The sequence below is a fragment of the Coccinella septempunctata genome, chromosome 4 (genome assembly GCF_907165205.1).
Source record: "Coccinella septempunctata chromosome 4, icCocSept1.1, whole genome shotgun sequence".
Lineage (NCBI taxonomy): Eukaryota > Metazoa > Arthropoda > Insecta > Coleoptera > Coccinellidae > Coccinella > Coccinella septempunctata.
In genome coordinates, this window is record NC_058192.1 from 13,127,501 (window position 1) to 13,146,103 (window position 18,603).

Sequence of the window (18,603 nt, forward strand, 5' to 3'; positions counted from 1 at the left end):
CAATTCTCCTTTATTGTCGAACAACCAAAGCGTTTTCATAACATAATTGATTCAGAACAACAAAAACTGAGCTCTAAGGATGAGGAGGTAATATTGTTATGAAATATTCTGACAATAATTATGCTGATAATAAAACAATTCGATGCAAACCTATTCTTTTTCGTCTCTTGCAAAATAATAGGTACCTCCGATTATAATTGAGTCTTATGAAAGATTTGAAAGGAATTATGCCCAGTATGTTCCTTTTGAAGAATTATTATTTCTTTAAACGATATCTATAATTGAGTGTAAATATGCACAAACGAATGTGTGAATTTGAAACTTTCCTACTGTGACAAGTGGTTTAAAGAGAGCAGTGTTGTATTAAAGTTGTAGAAAGTTTCCTTTCAATTACTTGAGGATTTTAGATAGGACATGCGAGTTACATAATAGTATTATCGAATGCTGAATCGTCTGTTTCAAAGGAAGAATTTAGACTGAATGAATACAGGAGGAATATGGATTACCTCAAAACCTATTATCCTAAAACAAATGGGAAAAGCCACAAACCTTCACGTCTGAAATGCCTAATCTATATTTTATTTTCAGTCTGATCCAAAAATATTCGTAAACTGTATTGTCGTAAATAATTTCTGGAGGTTTTCATATTACTACTTCGAAAGAGGGCTGTTGCGCTTTCGCCATTTTGCATCATATTTGCAAAAAGATCATGTTTTCATTGCGATTAACGCAGAATGCTTGTATTATGCTTATTTTCATGATGAAGTTATCGATAATATGTCAACTAGCTCCACATCTCAACAAAAAACCATATGTATAAATTATTCTTTATCTAGGGATGTCTACGTATTACTGTTTGATGTTTTTTAAATCTATATAATTTATTTTCACAGGAACAACTCCTGTTATCTGTGCTGCCCGAACACGTTGCTGTACAAATGCGGCAGGATTTGGATCGTGCTGATAGCCAGTTCAAGAAGATATATATGAGTCGACATGAGAACGTGAGGTAAGTAACATTAATCACGGAAACACTGTACCCATTTGGCTTAGGTTTAGATCATCCACCAAATGAAGGGCTGGAGGAAAACATAATTAACCTCATGGTCGTAAAACTATCAATACTTTAGTTACAATAATGTGAGAACAGCTGATCAACCCACAGCGATGGGTGTTAAGACATGTATCTATTTTGTGTGCATGTTTGTCTGTCCTATCAAATACATCAAGATAATTTCTTTACATAATACTTTTATATCAGCAGGTTGATCTTCTATCTCTACTCAATTTGGTCTGATATAAATGATCAAACATCAGTAGAGAATGGAAAATAATAAACCTCCATAATCATCCATATATCGAAAGTGATGAATTGATAGCTTAAGGCTATCCATTCAGCTTTTAAAAGATTGAAAGTTTCAACTCCCAGCATTATTTCGTCTATTTTTCCACTCGAAGATTATGAAATTCTCACACTCTTGTGGAATTCTACTCATTTTATTTTCCCGTAGGTGAAAGTATGAATACTCGATACAGAATATCATTTTGTACAAAGATTGTTCAACTCGTCTTTCGCCGATGTACATTTATCGAAGAAAAATGTAACAATACAACGATTTCTGAAAGAATTCGTGTTTTTTTCACCTAATATTAATCTCATCGGTCATAAATCACCTCTCTGTGATTTTGTTTCTACGTCACCGAGTTTGTCAGCAATATACTCACCGCTAACCTAACTAAGTACTTATCAGGAAATAGATGGACTAGCTATGTGCTTGAGTAGCTATTATGTTACTACATAAATTCCGTTATGGGGCATATTCACTCTCATAAAGAACCCTTATCGAACTTCTGTGTTTATGTAGCTCCTCGTATTAGTCATGTGTAAGTGCATTACGTAGATAAGTATGTACGTGATGAGTCTCATGGCAAGATGTTTTGAATTCCCGATGAAGACATTATGCTTGTAGTTCAAAGATAAATGTGGTTTTATATCCATGCCAGAATGGAAGTGATTGACAAACATTCTATCTAGCACTCACTCTATCATATGAAAGGAATATGCCCATTCGAATCCGCCTTTTTCGGTTATGAACTGTATCAAAAATACAGGGTTGGACATAAGTCTGGATTGAAATTGACATTTCTTCAACCAATAACTAAAAATGAAAACGATGAAACCCATCAATTGATTTTAATTACTCTCATCTTCTGGCAATAAAAAGGAGTGTTTTTCTCCAACCCCTAAGCCACAACCCAATACGGGGAAATGGATAATACCACCATATTTTTTTTAATTTTGGGGTATCAGAAGAAACACCAAAAACAATTGTATTAATAGGTTCTCAACTCATAATTTAAAATTGAGATGATGAAACATGTTAATTCATTTCCGATCCTACTAACTTTTTGACACGGAAATTGAATATTTTTCTCCTGATAACCACAAAATCAAAAAAAAAAAAATTAAGGTGGGATTCTATTTTCGAGTAGATTTTAAACGAGCCAAAATATGACTGGATGAGATTGCAGTTAAGGGTTGGAAGAAAAACACTCAATTTCCTTCCCAGAAAATGAGGGTAATAAAGAATGAATTGACAGGTTTTTGCGTTTCCATTTGCGAATTAAAAAACATTAATCAATAATTGTAAATATTAATTTTATTCCTGACTGATATATGACCCAATACAGTACCTACGTATTGTGTTAGACTCACATGGTAGGTATATTAAATTTCCACGTGTAGGCTTTCATACTCAATCGAAAACATTATTTCTGCCTAGTTAGACAATATACAATAAATTATTACCGATAATAAGGTGATTATCACATCACACACTGTGATGCTTCCAGAATTATAGAATACTATCATCACATTGTTACTTTGAATAAAATTTCATTGATAACAATTCATCCAGGAGAGTACTGTTATGTTTCAATAGAAGAAAGATGAAAAGGCAAATTTCACTGGATTTCTTGTATTCGATATTAAAATAAGGTGAGAATAAAAGGCAAGAAACCATAAATTTGTCTGAAAGCACCCTACTGTCCAAATCATCATCTGTCCAGCTTCACTCACCAGCTTCAGCTCACTCCCTTATGTATCAATATGTTAACAGAAACATTTCTCATAAAAAAATCATCGTCCACGCTGTGTATAAACTTTCCACCTTCATCCAGGCATCGTATGGCCAATTTTCATGAATGAATGCTGGAACCTCCTTCATTGATCCTAATCGTAGAATCCTTGACCGTAAAATGGTTATACCTTCACATTTCCTGCACCATCGAGTCGAACCTGTATTTATACGCCCTCGTCTTGGTATTTTATCGATTTCTGCGAGAAATATTCCAGATCATTTTCGACTGAATAAGTCGAATCCGGGACGAAAAACTTCTGCCGACTGGGAAGCAGGTTCGGAGAGTTGGAGATTGGAGACGTAGATAGATGGAATTGGAATCGCGCTATATTGAAGTATTTGGACATGTCTATTAGGGAAAAATTCAGGAGGGATGTTTTCTACTTGTTATTCATGAAATCCCGATGAAAAATAATCGAACCGAAGACGTCGTGAAACTGACACAAATAAAAATTTTCACGAATCATAAATCGGTCCAAAATATCTCGAATTCGCGACTTTTGAGAGCACTCACAACGAGTGATTCGGGGGCTATGGGAGATGAGACTTGAAGAAAAATATTTCGAAAATATCTAGTAATACAAAATGTATGAATCAGTTGGATTATCCACCATAAGCTTGTTGATTTGGTGGACTTTTCTCTTCGTAAACCGTGCTGGATTGATGAAATAATATCGTTTTCGTCTGGTTCCTTGTCTGGAGAATTCAGGATCAGTCTCTCATACAACTTTCTGATGATATTTATTTGTCAGCTTAGTCTGAATCTATAAGATTGGCTTAGGTCTTTATTTTTTTCTTGGTATATCACCACCGTTTTTCCATTTCACTAGGAATTCTTGTGTTTTCATCAGCTGGTTGAACATTTGAAGCAATATTTCTGGGCACACCTGACAAAATCGATTCCCTAGCATTCGTCGAACTCTGTAAATGGTTCTACTTCTCCGTATGCTATTGGACTCCTATAAATACTGGTGTGGGGTTTCTATACTGGAGGCAATTTTGAAGTCTTCCCCGTGTAGGAAAGAAATACAACAGCCAACTGCATTTTCGTTCTTCGATTGAAATCTCCGATCATATACGAGTATTCAATGGGGTATTTTCCTAAATTTCAAAATATATATCAACGAAATCCTCATATCTCAAATATATGGAAAAGTATTTTTTTTCTATTTTAACAGTTGTATTTTGCCTGTTTTTAATTACGGAAATTCACATCGCGGAGGCATTCTCCCAGAGACATTCTACGTCACTTTTACAATCCGGCATCGTTGGAACACTCATCAATGTTTCTCATCAAATTTTCTGATCTCCATATATTATTGCGTCTATGGTTGTGTATTGCCATCAATGACTCTCATCAATGTTTTCTGATCTCCATAGACTTGATAATATATTAATGAGTCTATGGTTGTTTATTGTCAGTTAATATTCGATCTTCCTTGGGCTGTTATTGTTGATGAAAGAAGGCATTGCTGATATATTTTATAGGTTCCTAAAGTCATCAATATGAAGAAGTTTACAGGTGGTAAATTTTCACTGCTTGCTTTTGAAAACTTCGACTCCATTTCCACAAGTTATAACAATCTGACAAGAACGTTTAAAACAATGTCAGAAACTGTCATCGGTTTCAGGAAGATATAATTCTGTATCTTGGAACATAAATACATAAATGCATTTATGTTCCAAGTTCTATATAATATCCTCTTGATCAGTTCCGATGTTGTCGAATTCACAAAAATTAATAGACTCTAGTCAAGGCATTCTACGTCACAAGCTCTCACAATTTTTTTTTTCAAAGGCTATATTTTTTTTCCTACTGAATTTTAAGTGGAACCTTTTATGTGGTCACTAACCAATGGAAAATGGTTTCCAAAAATAATTTTTAATTCTTTTTTTGAGTTTTAGGAAAATACCCCATTATTCGAATTGAATTGGAATATAGACAGCCGTTTACAGCATTCTGTGCTAAAGATTGAAAACAAATTGAAAATAGGTATTGGTAAAACAAAAAGATTGCATTTGCAGGGAAATTAAAATCTCTATTACAAAGCATTAAAAATGCCCAACAGATTGTCTATGGACAATTTCCCATAGGGAGTTGGAATTCGCATAAAATGAGAATAACGAAGGAATTGTGTGCACTTCTTTCAGATTCGGAAAGAATTTCACTCAGTAATCCCTTTTGTGGATGTCCTCCTTTGTCGAATTCCATTGGGAAAATGAATTCTCTAGCTGAATGTTCAGGCACGTATTCTTGAGGCCTGAAAAGAAATATTAAAGTTACTCTGGAGAAATTTATGTAACAACTGACAAGTTTTTTCCTTGGATACTGCTGCGTGGGTGGTTTATTGGTAAAGGAACATCATTAAGAAGTCTGTTTCGGTTTTTATTTCATCGATTATTGAGCCGCATTTTGGAAGCAGGCAGTGAAACGTTCGAGGAAAAAAGGATGTACGCGATTGTGGATATTTATTTTAATTGATAAGATATTAGTATCTTCGGTATCAGAAATAAAAGAGAAGACTTCTCAAATCGCTGAATCGGGAAGGGAAGACATAACAAAATTTATTACATCTGGAGCATTGTGAAAAATGGAAGGAAGTAAAGAATGAGAAGATTGGCCAAATTTACGGCGTGTTCTTTTTTCATTCAAGGATCAAAAAAAGATGCGTGTCCCTCAGATTTACTATGATCGTAAACCCCTTCACCTGAAATAATAATGAATTCATACCCCTCAGGAAACCCTTCCCATAGGATGAGGAGGAATTATTTGTTTATGGTTTAGCCCCTTCCGACATAAAATATCGTTTCTGTCTGACATAGAGTTTGCCTGCTACACGGGATTTCATACCACCCTTCCATCGATTGAAACCATCAACATTTACATATATTTGCATACCTTGTCACTACGATACAATTTTCAGACTTCAGGACTAATTTTCGGTCAGATATACTCACGATATTTCCGTAGGAGCCCATGCATATGAATTCGGGAAAACAAATTGATGGCTCAAATTTCCAGGTTCCTGAAAAACATTTCTCATGATACTGTGGAATACCATCTTTGTATTTGATGTAGTTGAGGAGCCGATGCTAAATCGGGATTTACTCGAGCGTCGTGGAGACCTAGTAGCTTTTGATTAGATCGTAGAAAAAAAAAAGGATCTATAATGAATGCACTTTCAGCGGTGGGGAAACCGTCTGCAGGTTTTCATAGATGTAAAAAACATCGTCAGGTGTACATACTTGAGCGTATCAGATTAGGATACTGCATATGCCCTACGTTTCTGATAATAAATCATGTTTTCTGACAGTTTGCGTGGTGGGGCTGGCCGTATGGAAGAGGTAAAAAATTTTTTTTTAATTAATCTGACATTAATCAGGGGGGGTTGTCTTAATCTGACAGTTTGAAGAGGATAACAAGGCATTTTTTTAAAAGATTCCCCTTCCTGTACGTCCAATCGTTTCTGTATTTAGTATGAAATTTGTAGATAATTCAATACCACTTTTGTCTGAAGCAATTTTTCATACTCTTAACCATTTTCGAGCTAGAGGGTGATAAGGGCGAGGAGCTTAGCCACACATGCAAAAGGCCAGTCAATGTAGAAACCCAGTCTAATGTATATCCATCGCCATATATCTCAAAATCATTCAAACGTATAAAAAATTGCTCTACAAATTTTATGATAAACGCCAAAGCAATTTGAAGTCCAGGAGAGAAGATAATTAAAAAAAACTAATTTTTGTGACATTTATAGTAAATTTTTATTGTTTCGGCTTGTTGAAACTGTCAAATCATATTTGTTCGAAATCATTAGCTTCAAATTAAGAAAAAAATCACCGTGCTCGAGAACGTACTCGTGACTTTTTTTTGCAAGTTTGACACCCTCCCACACACTACCGTCACGCTCAAATTATCAGATTAAAAGAATATATACTTTTCAACATAAAATTAACCACATATATCTTAATATGACACGCTAGAGTATATACAATGATCGTTTTTTTACTATTCTGACAGGCTATACAAGAAAATTCCCCCCCATATACTGGTCTAATTTTTGTTTGAGGTACTCTACAGGGTCCAAGGTTTCTCCCCTTATATGAATCTCACACACTCGAGTAAATCCAGAATTTCCTTCTTGGGCTTCCCAACAAATGAGTCCACAATATTGCCGCCTTGTCAAGTCTCTCTTGCTTGATTTTCAAATTTATCGTCGAAAATCCCCTTCTCATTTCAAATCTACAAACATTGAAGAAACATTTTATCATTTATTTTTTAAAGGAATAATACAATATGTATTAAGAAAAAGAAGTTTAATGTCGTATATATCTCCAATTCGTAGGAAAGTAATTCAATTATTCAATTGATTATAATAACTTGAAATAACTCGAGTTTTCATTGAGATAATCTAGTGAAAGAAGATACAGAACACCATTCATTTTCGGTTGTCTAATATAAGTTAATAAAGATATATAGGACATTATACTGAAGGACTTGTGGGGGCGAAGTCAGGAAGGGGATTTCTATCTGTAATAGGTTGGAGGATAGCATGATTGAGCATCGAATTTTATATGTGAAGATATGACAATTGAATTGAAGATTTCTCAAATGTTTCGACGAGAAGCGATTCCACGAGGCTATTGAAATAAAACACCCCTTATCTGGAATCAATGGAAGAGCGGCTTTCCACTGAACAAGGGGTGATTATTTTTAAGATGTTAACACACAAAATTGAAGGCCTTTTAAAGGCAAAAATGGTGGATTCGGCCCGTCGCGCGAAGGACAGGACTTTGATGTTTTTCTATATTTTCTGGGGAGACAATTTAAATGAAACTCTGGTGAAATTTAACAAATAAATCTATTGCAGAAATTTGAATACTTCTTTACAAGCATGTATTTGGTCGATGACGACCAAAATAAAATCTCAACTACTTTCACACATGCAAAGTGCGCAAAGCAATAATCATTAAAATTTCATCAACAAAATCTTGGATTAAAAATTCAACAATAAGAATATGATCAAAAATCAGATGAATTTTTAGAGGAGCTTTCAGGACTCTGGACAAACAAAAATTGGAACCTTCTACCTTTTTCTGCGACCAGCGACCGTCGTTCGCCTGGGGTTGCTGGTGAACTTTTCGATCACCAGACTTTCCTCGCACAGAACGGCGAATTCTCAATTACACTCAACCGCACTTCCCGCACTTTACCGTCGTCAACTATTAACGCTCTTCGTTTCGACTCTATCCGAAATATTGAAAAATCCTATATCCGATCTATACCACAAATAAAAACAATGTTACGCCCTGAACTGACTTTAACCACGGTACTAATTATCTTACACTATTCCCCGAATAGCTTGTACCCGTCTCCCTTTTTGAGACCTAACTCCGAAAAAATACTTCTAAATTTCTCGAACTGCCGAATCTACTCTCGGACTTCCAAATCTACCCTATTAGAATCCCGGATTCTAGTTCCGTCTTCCCGACGTATATTTTCTTCGACTAACAACTCCCCACTAACTCCCTTCTTTTTTTTTTGGTTCCTTTTTATCATTCCCCTTCTTAGACCAAAAACCCAAATTTCCTCTCCACCTCTCGTGGGTGTTTCCCCGATTATTCCACGACGCGCTAACCTTGCATTTTTCTGAACTAATTGAATTAGCCGGTTAAAACTCAAGAGCCTGCTAATTCCTACAACGCCGAATCAATTATCTTCGAATATTGAATTGATATATAAGCTCTTATGGGCGAGTTATTATCTAAACTAAACCGTTTTCCTTTTAACTTAAAATTGGCCTCATGTCCGACATGAAACTCTACTTCTTCGACACTTATCTTCCGAGTGGAAAATTATCATTCATACGCTTGTCATCAAAACCTTTATTTTCAATTATCTTGGTCGTTGAGAGCCCGAGAAAGAATTTCCTAGCCCAATATTCTATAAGCATATATATCTCGTCAATATTCCTATTTATTACAATACTCCCCCCTTAAAAAAAGTTTTGGCATTGGATGCCATAACTTTTCCCTATTCCTATCATGACTTTCACTGGTCCACTAGTCCATCGTCTCCCAACCAAAAAGCTCAAACATCCTTTACTAAATGTACCAAGCATTTAAGCATAATTCACAAGCAAAAGAAAAATTTCCTTTACAACTATAGAACTTATCTACTCAACATAAACAAAATCAATCAAAATCAAACATTAGTATCATTAGGATTTGAAAACATGACATGTCAAAACAGCAAAATTCAAAGTTCATCAATCAAGTTCTTGGAGTCCACCTCTTCACTTCTCCAGCATGGAGTCTTTAAGGTCCACTTATCGGATTTCAAATTCACTATCGCGATCATTCTCATACAACCACAGATATCCTTGAAATCATAAGGAATAACTCTTCAGGTGGAAACACCAAAAGTTACCTCAGGTGGAAAAAGTTTCTTTACACGAAACGCCACTGTTAAACCCGTGCTAGTGTCCATTTCGTATGGTTATCTGAACATACACTCTTCTGTTCAGTTCAGAATTCTTGACGCGGCACATTACTTTGCACCTCGTTTACCGGCTATGTATTTCAGTCCAGTGTGGTATCACTATGGGTAAAATGGACGTAACCCTGGAGATGGTTCTTCTTCAACGTTTTTGGCATCGTACTTTCGAAGTTGGATTTGCTCGCACTTTCTCGCCCTTGGTAAAACTCTCTACTGAGTGATGTATTGGATTATTCGCAATACACTAAGCTTACTCCATTGCTTCTTGATCTTCAAGGTATATGGTGGACAGTTGATGCCCCGTCGTCCCTTATCGAAGTCTCTTCTGGATACCTTCTACTCGCATCTCTCGAAGAACCTTCCTTCTAGGCTGAACCATCGTCGTTCTAATAATGACAATTACCATCTCAGGGTCATGAACTTCCAGGCTTATATAAGTACCGACATCGTCCCACTTGCCGCACTAGATTTCCGAACTTTCTAGTTGATTGGCGCAAACCTTTTCGAGTTCTTAAAGTTTATCAACATTGCCAATGAAATTGCCGTAATTTCCGGTCTATTAGCCGCACTTTGGTTCACTATCGTCGTCGCCACCTGGTAACTAAGGTCAACCACCATTCAGAGGTTAATCCACTGATGATGATCTGATGATTTACCTTCCTTCTAGTTGAAAACCTGCCCTGGATTGTCTTCAAAGATTCCTTGGTTTGGATGAAAACCAAACCAACCTTATTACAAGAAATAACAACAACAAAAAAAACGCATGCAAAAACATACAACAACGACTCATCTCCCATAAGCATGCAATACAATCATGGTGAAAACAATCATCATAAAAGACCTATCATAACTAGTTCAGCGAAACTCAAATCTTATCTTAAATGGCATGCAGAACGTTGTGCTCACATTGAAGGGCGACCACAACGCTTCCTCATAATCCTTTTCCGACCAGGATTATTTCTATCAGACAATTTATCTCTTTCCGATATATGTACTTCATTATTACTCAATATCATTAGTAAGCAAATCAGAATTACCCTCTTATCGTTAATTTCACTTCCAACATGAATGTCCTAACAGAAACACATAGTACATTGCTTCTATGAAATCTATTCCCTCATAATGACTTTAGGTCCAGCTTAACTCAAAATACGTATATTTCACAACATTTCCCCCAAAACTTCCATGCTTGAAATAGAGTAAAGACCGCTACCTAAATGATTTCAATCTGAATCAAAATAAACTAACTTCTATATAATGACTTAGGGTTTCTCCGGAGATTACTCAGCCCTAGCGCCCATCCGACGCCATAAAAAAAAATTTAAGAAACCCTTCTTTATACCGGTCATAGTTCCCTCACTATGACTCATTATTACCGGACCTACTTATTATTCTACCTATAATCTGTGGACTGGGAAAGGTCGATTATTCCTTTTTCAGGACTGTCAGCCAAAATGTCCTGCCACTACCCAAAAAAAAAACAAAAAAACGGACCCTCTTCAGGTTGTGGCTCTCCGGGTCAGTGAGAGCCCCTGGAATCTGCGAAAGGGCAGGAGTCGATTCAACTCTCCTGACAGGTCAACCTCACATATTTTCCTGTCACTACCCTAAACCTGTTCTCTGACTCCTATCCAATTAGGTTACTCCACATATTAGTGGGACGCCTTATCCGGGTAGACCTCCTTGCAATCCTTTCTGGTTCTCCCCTGTCTTCATCACTGCTCTCTAATTCCATGTCTGAATTATGTGTCTGATACCCCTGTGGTACCAACATAGGATGAAACCTCTTAGTTTTCCCCATTTCCGCATCTGTCTCACAGATGTCCCTAAATCTTTCGTCCCTTCCTAGCAGATCTCCTTCGGAGCACTTTTGCCGAACCTTAGCGACATAAGGTTTCAGCCTATTTACATCGACAATTCGTTCCTCCCAACCTCCACATTTTCGTATCCTACAGGTTACCGAATCAAAGACTTCAATTATCCTGTACGGCCCTAACCAATTTTTACCCAATTCTTCAGATACCTCTTCTAAATATACCAGGTCCCTTAATTTAAATTTTGCCATCCGACATTCCTCTGCATCGATGTCCCATGACACCCGTTTAGTCGACTTCGACCCCCTGGGTCTATTCTCACCTTGATACCCCTCTTCATTCCTGTATATTCTTGAACTGCTTATTTCATTATACCTTTGTGTGTCCCCTTTTCCCTGTTTCTTGTAATCATCTCTCGTTTTCTTCCTAGTATCACGATTACTATTTTTTGATTTCTTTCGAATTCCTTCAACAGCTCCTATCATGAAACTCGTTTGTGTACTGTGATTCACAACTCCTACTTTAGCCTTCGAAATCTGTTCTTCGCGCTGTTCCATAGCGATTTCCCTTTCGACGCTATTCTCCTTAATTTCCTTCTTAACCGCGCTATCCCTTTCCCTTATCGGAATTTCTACCAACGACTCTAGGTTCGCCGACCCATCACCACCCATGTGACCTACCCCTGCTAGGTCCGGATTCTCTAAGTTATCAATCATCTCTCTCGATAATAACTTGAAAATTTGTCCTCTAATTGTTATGAAAGGGCCATGAACATAATCGATATGCACCTGGTTAGCATGCATAAAATCTCTTCCCAAAATCACCTGAACATCCCCTAATGTGGAATTATCACACACCACGGCCCTCCAGGCCGTCCCCCATAATCCATTTTCGGGTCCTATGGCCACCTCGGCCACACCCCATGTTCTCAAAAGTTGCCCTGTTATACTCGTCAAATGATAACTGTCCATTTCTTCACAGTCTATATCCTCCTTCGATACCAGCCCCTTTCCTATCAGCGTCACTGCGGCTCCCGTATCTACCATACAATAACTAATAATACCATTTACCCTCAGCCTTACAACATTAGGTATATCCCCTGACGTTCGACCATATATACCTGGTACCACTATTCTAATATTGTTAATACCCTTCCGTATATTTTCCTCGACCTGATTCAGTTTCTTTACATGTCCGTCGACCTGTAAAACTGGATTTTGCCCATCCTCCTTTGAATTTTCCAATCGAAAACTAGACGGCGATCGCGATTGCTTCGGAATCGCGCCGGTAGAAATGTTAATTCCTGATAATTCAAGTGTTTCGCTATTGCTGAAATACCTTGTATCCCTATCCCCGTCCATACGTCGCCCACCAGGTGTATTTACTTCCTCTCTCCTCCATGTCCCATTTCCGAAATTCTGCCTCTGTTCTTTTCGTTTAAATGAATTTTCCTTGGTGCATTCCCTTGCCCAATGTCCCTGCTGGTTGCAGTTATAACACGATCCTTGTGTCCGTTGTTCCATTTTCCTGCTATTCCGGCATTCCCTCGCAAAATGTCCCATTTGGCCGCAAGAAAAGCACTTCCTTCCAATATTTTTCACTGATTTTCCCTGACTTCGCCAGGTACTTCTACATTCCTTCGCCGAATGTCCCTCCTTTTCGCACAATTGACACACCGTTCCAGTGTCAACTGTTGATATCCTCATATTTGTTAACCTCCCCTGCAACATCCTATTGGTTGTTTCCTGCAACCGCACTAATTCTTCGGCCTTTTTCAAATCCAAATCCTTTTCCTTCAACAATAAAATTCCGGTTTCTTTCATGACATCCTTTCTCAGACCAATTTTGAATTGATTTAAAATTAAATCCTTATTTTTCTTCCGTATTCCAGGCTCCTCCTCATCCTTTGCTCCGGCCAGATCCTCGATCAACAAATTAGCCCCTATTGTGCGCAATCTAGTACAAAACGAGGACACATCCTCGTCCTGTCTTTGAAAACAACGACTCAAGTTCCATTGGTATTCGCCCGGCAATCTATCTGTAGTGAATTTTTGTATGAATCTATTTTTTAAATCGGTATAAGTTAAAGAATTGAAGGTAGGATCCGATTTGAAAAAATTGTAGGCATCACCCACAAGCTTAAGTTTTAGTAAGATGAGAGTATCTTCCTCACTCCAATCATCTAATTTTGCGCGTAATTCTAATTTATCAAAATATCTATTCACATCTTTACCGGAGAACCCATCAAGAGTGGTCGCGATCATCCCCAACGAATACATGAAAGGGGGTTGCACAGAACTTTTTGCCGCCACAGTAGGGGTGGTGTTACTAGCAGTTGCCGCCGGCAACATTTTCGACACTTACCAAATAACCTCAAAAACAAGTAAATCTGAAAACTATCTTTAAATTCCGCAAAGATACTGAAAATCAAGTTTCCCTTTTTCGAAATAAAAATATGCTGCGCACAAACGATAGAATTAGTCAAACTCTACACACCAAATAATCTCACTATTCAAGAAAAACCTTCAATGGAAACGTCCTGGAAAAAAAATATAATATCACAAAAAAAATATCCTGACCGTAACTAATATCTCGAAAAATTAATAGCGCCCTGAAAAAAAAAATTATATCTCAACAGAAAATAATATTCAATAAACAATTCCTGAAAAAAAAATTCTGCAACCCTATTTTGTCCTAAATTCCGAATTATTCTGTAAATCAAATCAATTAGAAAAATTGAATCAAACCGACTTAAAATTCCAAATTATCCCGACGTTCACTTGATTTTAAACAATTAAATTAAAATTACCGAAATTCCGAAATATTCTAACGTCCAAATTGGAAAAATGAACTATTTAATAGAAAGATTTCACTTTTAATTCCGTGTTAACCTTCTGACAAAACAACACAAAAAAAGTTCTTAATTTTCCATATTCGCGTTAACTAAAATCATAATTTCGCAAAAATTTTTTGAAAGAAACAAACTAATTTCCGATTCCGCTTTGTGTTAAAAAAATAACCGATCAATCAAATCTTTCAAAATTATTGAACGCCAATGCTTTTCGCAAATAAAATTTTGAATTATAGGCCGATTGAAAACTTGATAAATACCTCCGATTTTCAAATAAAATTCTTATCCAACTCACTGAAGAGTAAATAACTTTTTCCAACTCTACTCAACTTTCCCCAATATCTCCGCAGCTAAACTTTAAAGAGAAAAAAAAATTCTGTTGGCAACTGTACCTTTCACTTTTCACGAAATTCCTGTTAAAATGAACTGAAACCGACGAAAACTTTAATTATCCTTGGCAATAAAATAACTCACAGTTCCTTCATCTGAAAGTCCTCAAATTCATTGATATAATCAAAACATCATATATTCCACGAAAACCCTTAATCAACCGCAAAAATTCTTAAAACACAATTCTCCCTTTAGATTAACTCGATCTAGAAACAACCAAAAACTTTAAATTCCAAACTTCTCAAATAAAAGAAAAAATTTAGTATTCCACCCCAGAAAAATCAACTAACATCATCCCACCGCTGTCACCAGTGAAATAAAACACCCCTTATCTGGAATCAATGGAAGAGCGGCTTTCCACTGAACAAGGGGTGATTATTTTTAAGATGTTAACACACAAAATTGAAGGCCTTTTAAAGGCAAAAATGGTGGATTCGGCCCGTCGCGCGAAGGACAGGACTTTGATGTTTTTCTATATTTTCTGGGGAGACAATTTAAATGAAACTCTGGTGAAATTTAACAAATAAATCTATTGCAGAAATTTGAATACTTCTTTACAAGCATGTATTTGGTCGATGACGACCAAAATAAAATCTCAACTACTTTCACACATGCAAAGTGCGCAAAGCAATAATCATTAAAATTTCATCAACAAAATCTTGGATTAAAAATTCAACAATAAGAATATGATCAAAAATCAGATGAATTTTTAGAGGAGCTTTCAGGACTCTGGACAAACAAAAATTGGAACCTTCTACCTTTTTCTGCGACCAGCGACCGTCGTTCGCCTGGGGTTGCTGGTGAACTTTTCGATCACCAGACTTTCCTCGCACAGAACGGCGAATTCTCAATTACACTCAACCGCACTTCCCGCACTTTACCGTCGTCAACTATTAACGCTCTTCGTTTCGACTCTATCCGAAATATTGAAAAATCCTATATCCGATCTATACCACAAATAAAAACAATGTTACGCCCTGAACTGACTTTAACCACGGTACTAATTATCTTACACTATTCCCCGAATAGCTTGTACCCGTCTCCCTTTTTGAGACCTAACTCCGAAAAAATACTTCTAAATTTCTCGAACTGCCGAATCTACTCTCGGACTTCCAAATCTACCCTATTAGAATCCCGGATTCTAGTTCCGTCTTCCCGACGTATATTTTCTTCGACTAACAACTCCCCACTAACTCCCTTCTTTTTTTTTTGGTTCCTTTTTATCATTCCCCTTCTTAGACCAAAAACCCAAATTTCCTCTCCACCTCTCGTGGGTGTTTCCCCGATTATTCCACGACGCGCTAACCTTGCATTTTTCTGAACTAATTGAATTAGCCGGTTAAAACTCAAGAGCCTGCTAATTCCTACAACGCCGAATCAATTATCTTCGAATATTGAATTGATATATAAGCTCTTATGGGCGAGTTATTATCTAAACTAAACCGTTTTCCTTTTAACTTAAAATTGGCCTCATGTCCGACATGAAACTCTACTTCTTCGACACTTATCTTCCGAGTGGAAAATTATCATTCATACGCTTGTCATCAAAACCTTTATTTTCAATTATCTTGGTCGTTGAGAGCCCGAGAAAGAATTTCCTAGCCCAATATTCTATAAGCATATATATCTCGTCAATATTCCTATTTATTACACTATTATCATAATAAGATATTCCCAAACGACGAAACCTTTCCCGATACCGCAATTCATCTCATAAAAACCCCATTAATTCCACCTGATTTCCTGGCTCCGGAGCCGGAAAAAGAGATAAAAAATCATATCGAGACCGGAACGTTTCCGTCACCGTAAAACTGAAAATTCGCGCATCAAATTTGGTGGATCCCTGGGAATTCGGAATAGGTTCAGAAGCAACGAGCTTGCTGAATAGTTTTTTCATCTGAGATGAATTTATTCAGCGAGAGATTTTTTGCTCGGTATGTTGCAAGCTTCATATCGATTTTCCGTACTGCTGAGAAAGTGCTGAAGAAATGAAGCGGTTTGGTTTTTGGAGCGGGAGCAAGAAATGATTGATGATTATTATATTATGTCAGAGAGGGGATTTAAGGGATATATTATCTGTCAGATTTTTGGAATATAATAAATTATGAAACTGCTACAAGAATATTTTTGTTTCGAGTGCCAAGTTGTGAGCGATACTCTTCAATAAAACTCTGTTGTCCCAAAAAAGAAAATCGACTGGAGAATTGGGAAAAAGACATTTTATGTGGTCCAGACGCTGTTTGTTTATTACGTTCATAAAACGTACCTACTGGATCTCATTAGAAAATGTAATGATGCCCATTCATACACGAGAGAGTTGAATCATTAGACAAGTAGCATACAAGGGTTAATACATAGTCCCAATACTTTTATACACTTTTTTCACGACCACTAACGAATAAATGACCGAAATGAATAACTTTTTATTGCTAAGCATATACATACGAGGATATATTGAATAATTCTTAGCCTACTATAGAAGCAAACAAAATTTCAAAGTGAAAATATTTTATTACTCAACATATTCACCTCTTAATTGAATACGTTTATTACAGCGAACCTGCAAAGTCTCTAGACCTTTCAAAAAATACATTTCTTCTTGCTCTGCAAACCAGACCTCAACAGCTTTCATCACCTCCTCGTTGGAAGGAAATTTACGACCTTTTAAACTTTTTTTTGCTTGAGGAAAGAGATGATAGTTGGATTGAGCCAAATCTGGTGAATAAGTGGGATTTTCTAGTAATTCAAACCCTAAACAACGAATTTTTTGCATGGCAACATGAGATTTGTGTACAGGGGCGTTGTCCTGCAAAAACAAAACACCTTCGGATAGCTTTCCGAGTCTATTCTCTTTGATTTTAATCTCTAGTTATTATTTCACCCTTATCCAAAAAATCAATCATGATTACTCTATGGCAATCCCAAAAAACAGCAAGAACTTTTCCAGCAGATTTTTGGACCCAAAACTTTTAGGTCTTGGAGAACCTGAGTGTCGCCATTCCATCGTTTGTTGCTTTGTTTCTGGATCGTAGAAATGTACCCAAGTCTCATCCATAGTAACAATTCGGTTTAAGAAGTCTACATCGTTTTCAAATCGAGCACAGATCGATCGCGATGCTTCTACCCTTGCACGCTTTTGGTCAACATTCAAACATTTGCGGATCCATTTTGCAGCAATTTTTCTCATGTCCAAATTAACGTGAACTTTATGATGAACACGTTCGTATGAAATATTCAGTTCTTCAGATATCCGTTTCAGCCTAATTCGACGATCTGATAAAATCATGTCATGAACTGCATCGATATTTTCGGGGACTGACACAGAAACTGGCCTTACCGATCGGTCATCATCTTTTACCTCTTTTGAAGCTTACAGTCCAATTTTTCACGGTCGCATACGAAGGACATTGATCACCAAGGATCCAGTCTCATAATCAAATTTAAAGTCACTTTAAGTTTAAAGCTTCCCTAACTGTCAATTTTAGTAGGGTTAAAGGAAGCTTTGAAATTAAAGGGACTTTAGGTTTGATTATGAAACCGGCCGTAAGCATATCTTCGTAAATCTGCTTACCTCTTAACCCTTTTAAATACAGGTACTTGATGATGGCTCGATACTCCAATTTTTCGATTTTCACAATTTCGGTGGACATTTTCTTTCTTTGAATTTATTGGGTAACTCTGGTTTACTTTTTTCACCTCAAACTTCAAACTGACAATTCTAATGAGTTATTGTTCGTTGTTATGGTAACGCAATATTTTTTTATGCATGGAACTGGTCTAGGCTAACTAGATATCAATACATCCTCGTACATAGTCATTCTTTTTTTTTCACGACCATTAACGAATAAATGACCGAAATGAATAACTTTTTATTACTAAGCATATACATATGTAGCATTCACAAAGGGT

At 36.7% G+C, this 18,603-nt stretch overlaps 1 protein-coding gene across 1 annotated transcript in view; it reads left to right on the plus strand.

The window, feature by feature from the left end:
- LOC123312147 (adenylate cyclase type 3) overlaps positions 1 to 18,603 on the plus strand; it is a 55,891-nt gene that overhangs the window by 15,083 nt on the left and 22,205 nt on the right. The window contains exon 4 of the mRNA XM_044896399.1: positions 894 to 1,009. Within this exon, the coding sequence (XP_044752334.1) occupies positions 894 to 1,009 (116 nt within the window). The remainder of the gene's footprint in view (positions 1 to 893; positions 1,010 to 18,603) is intronic.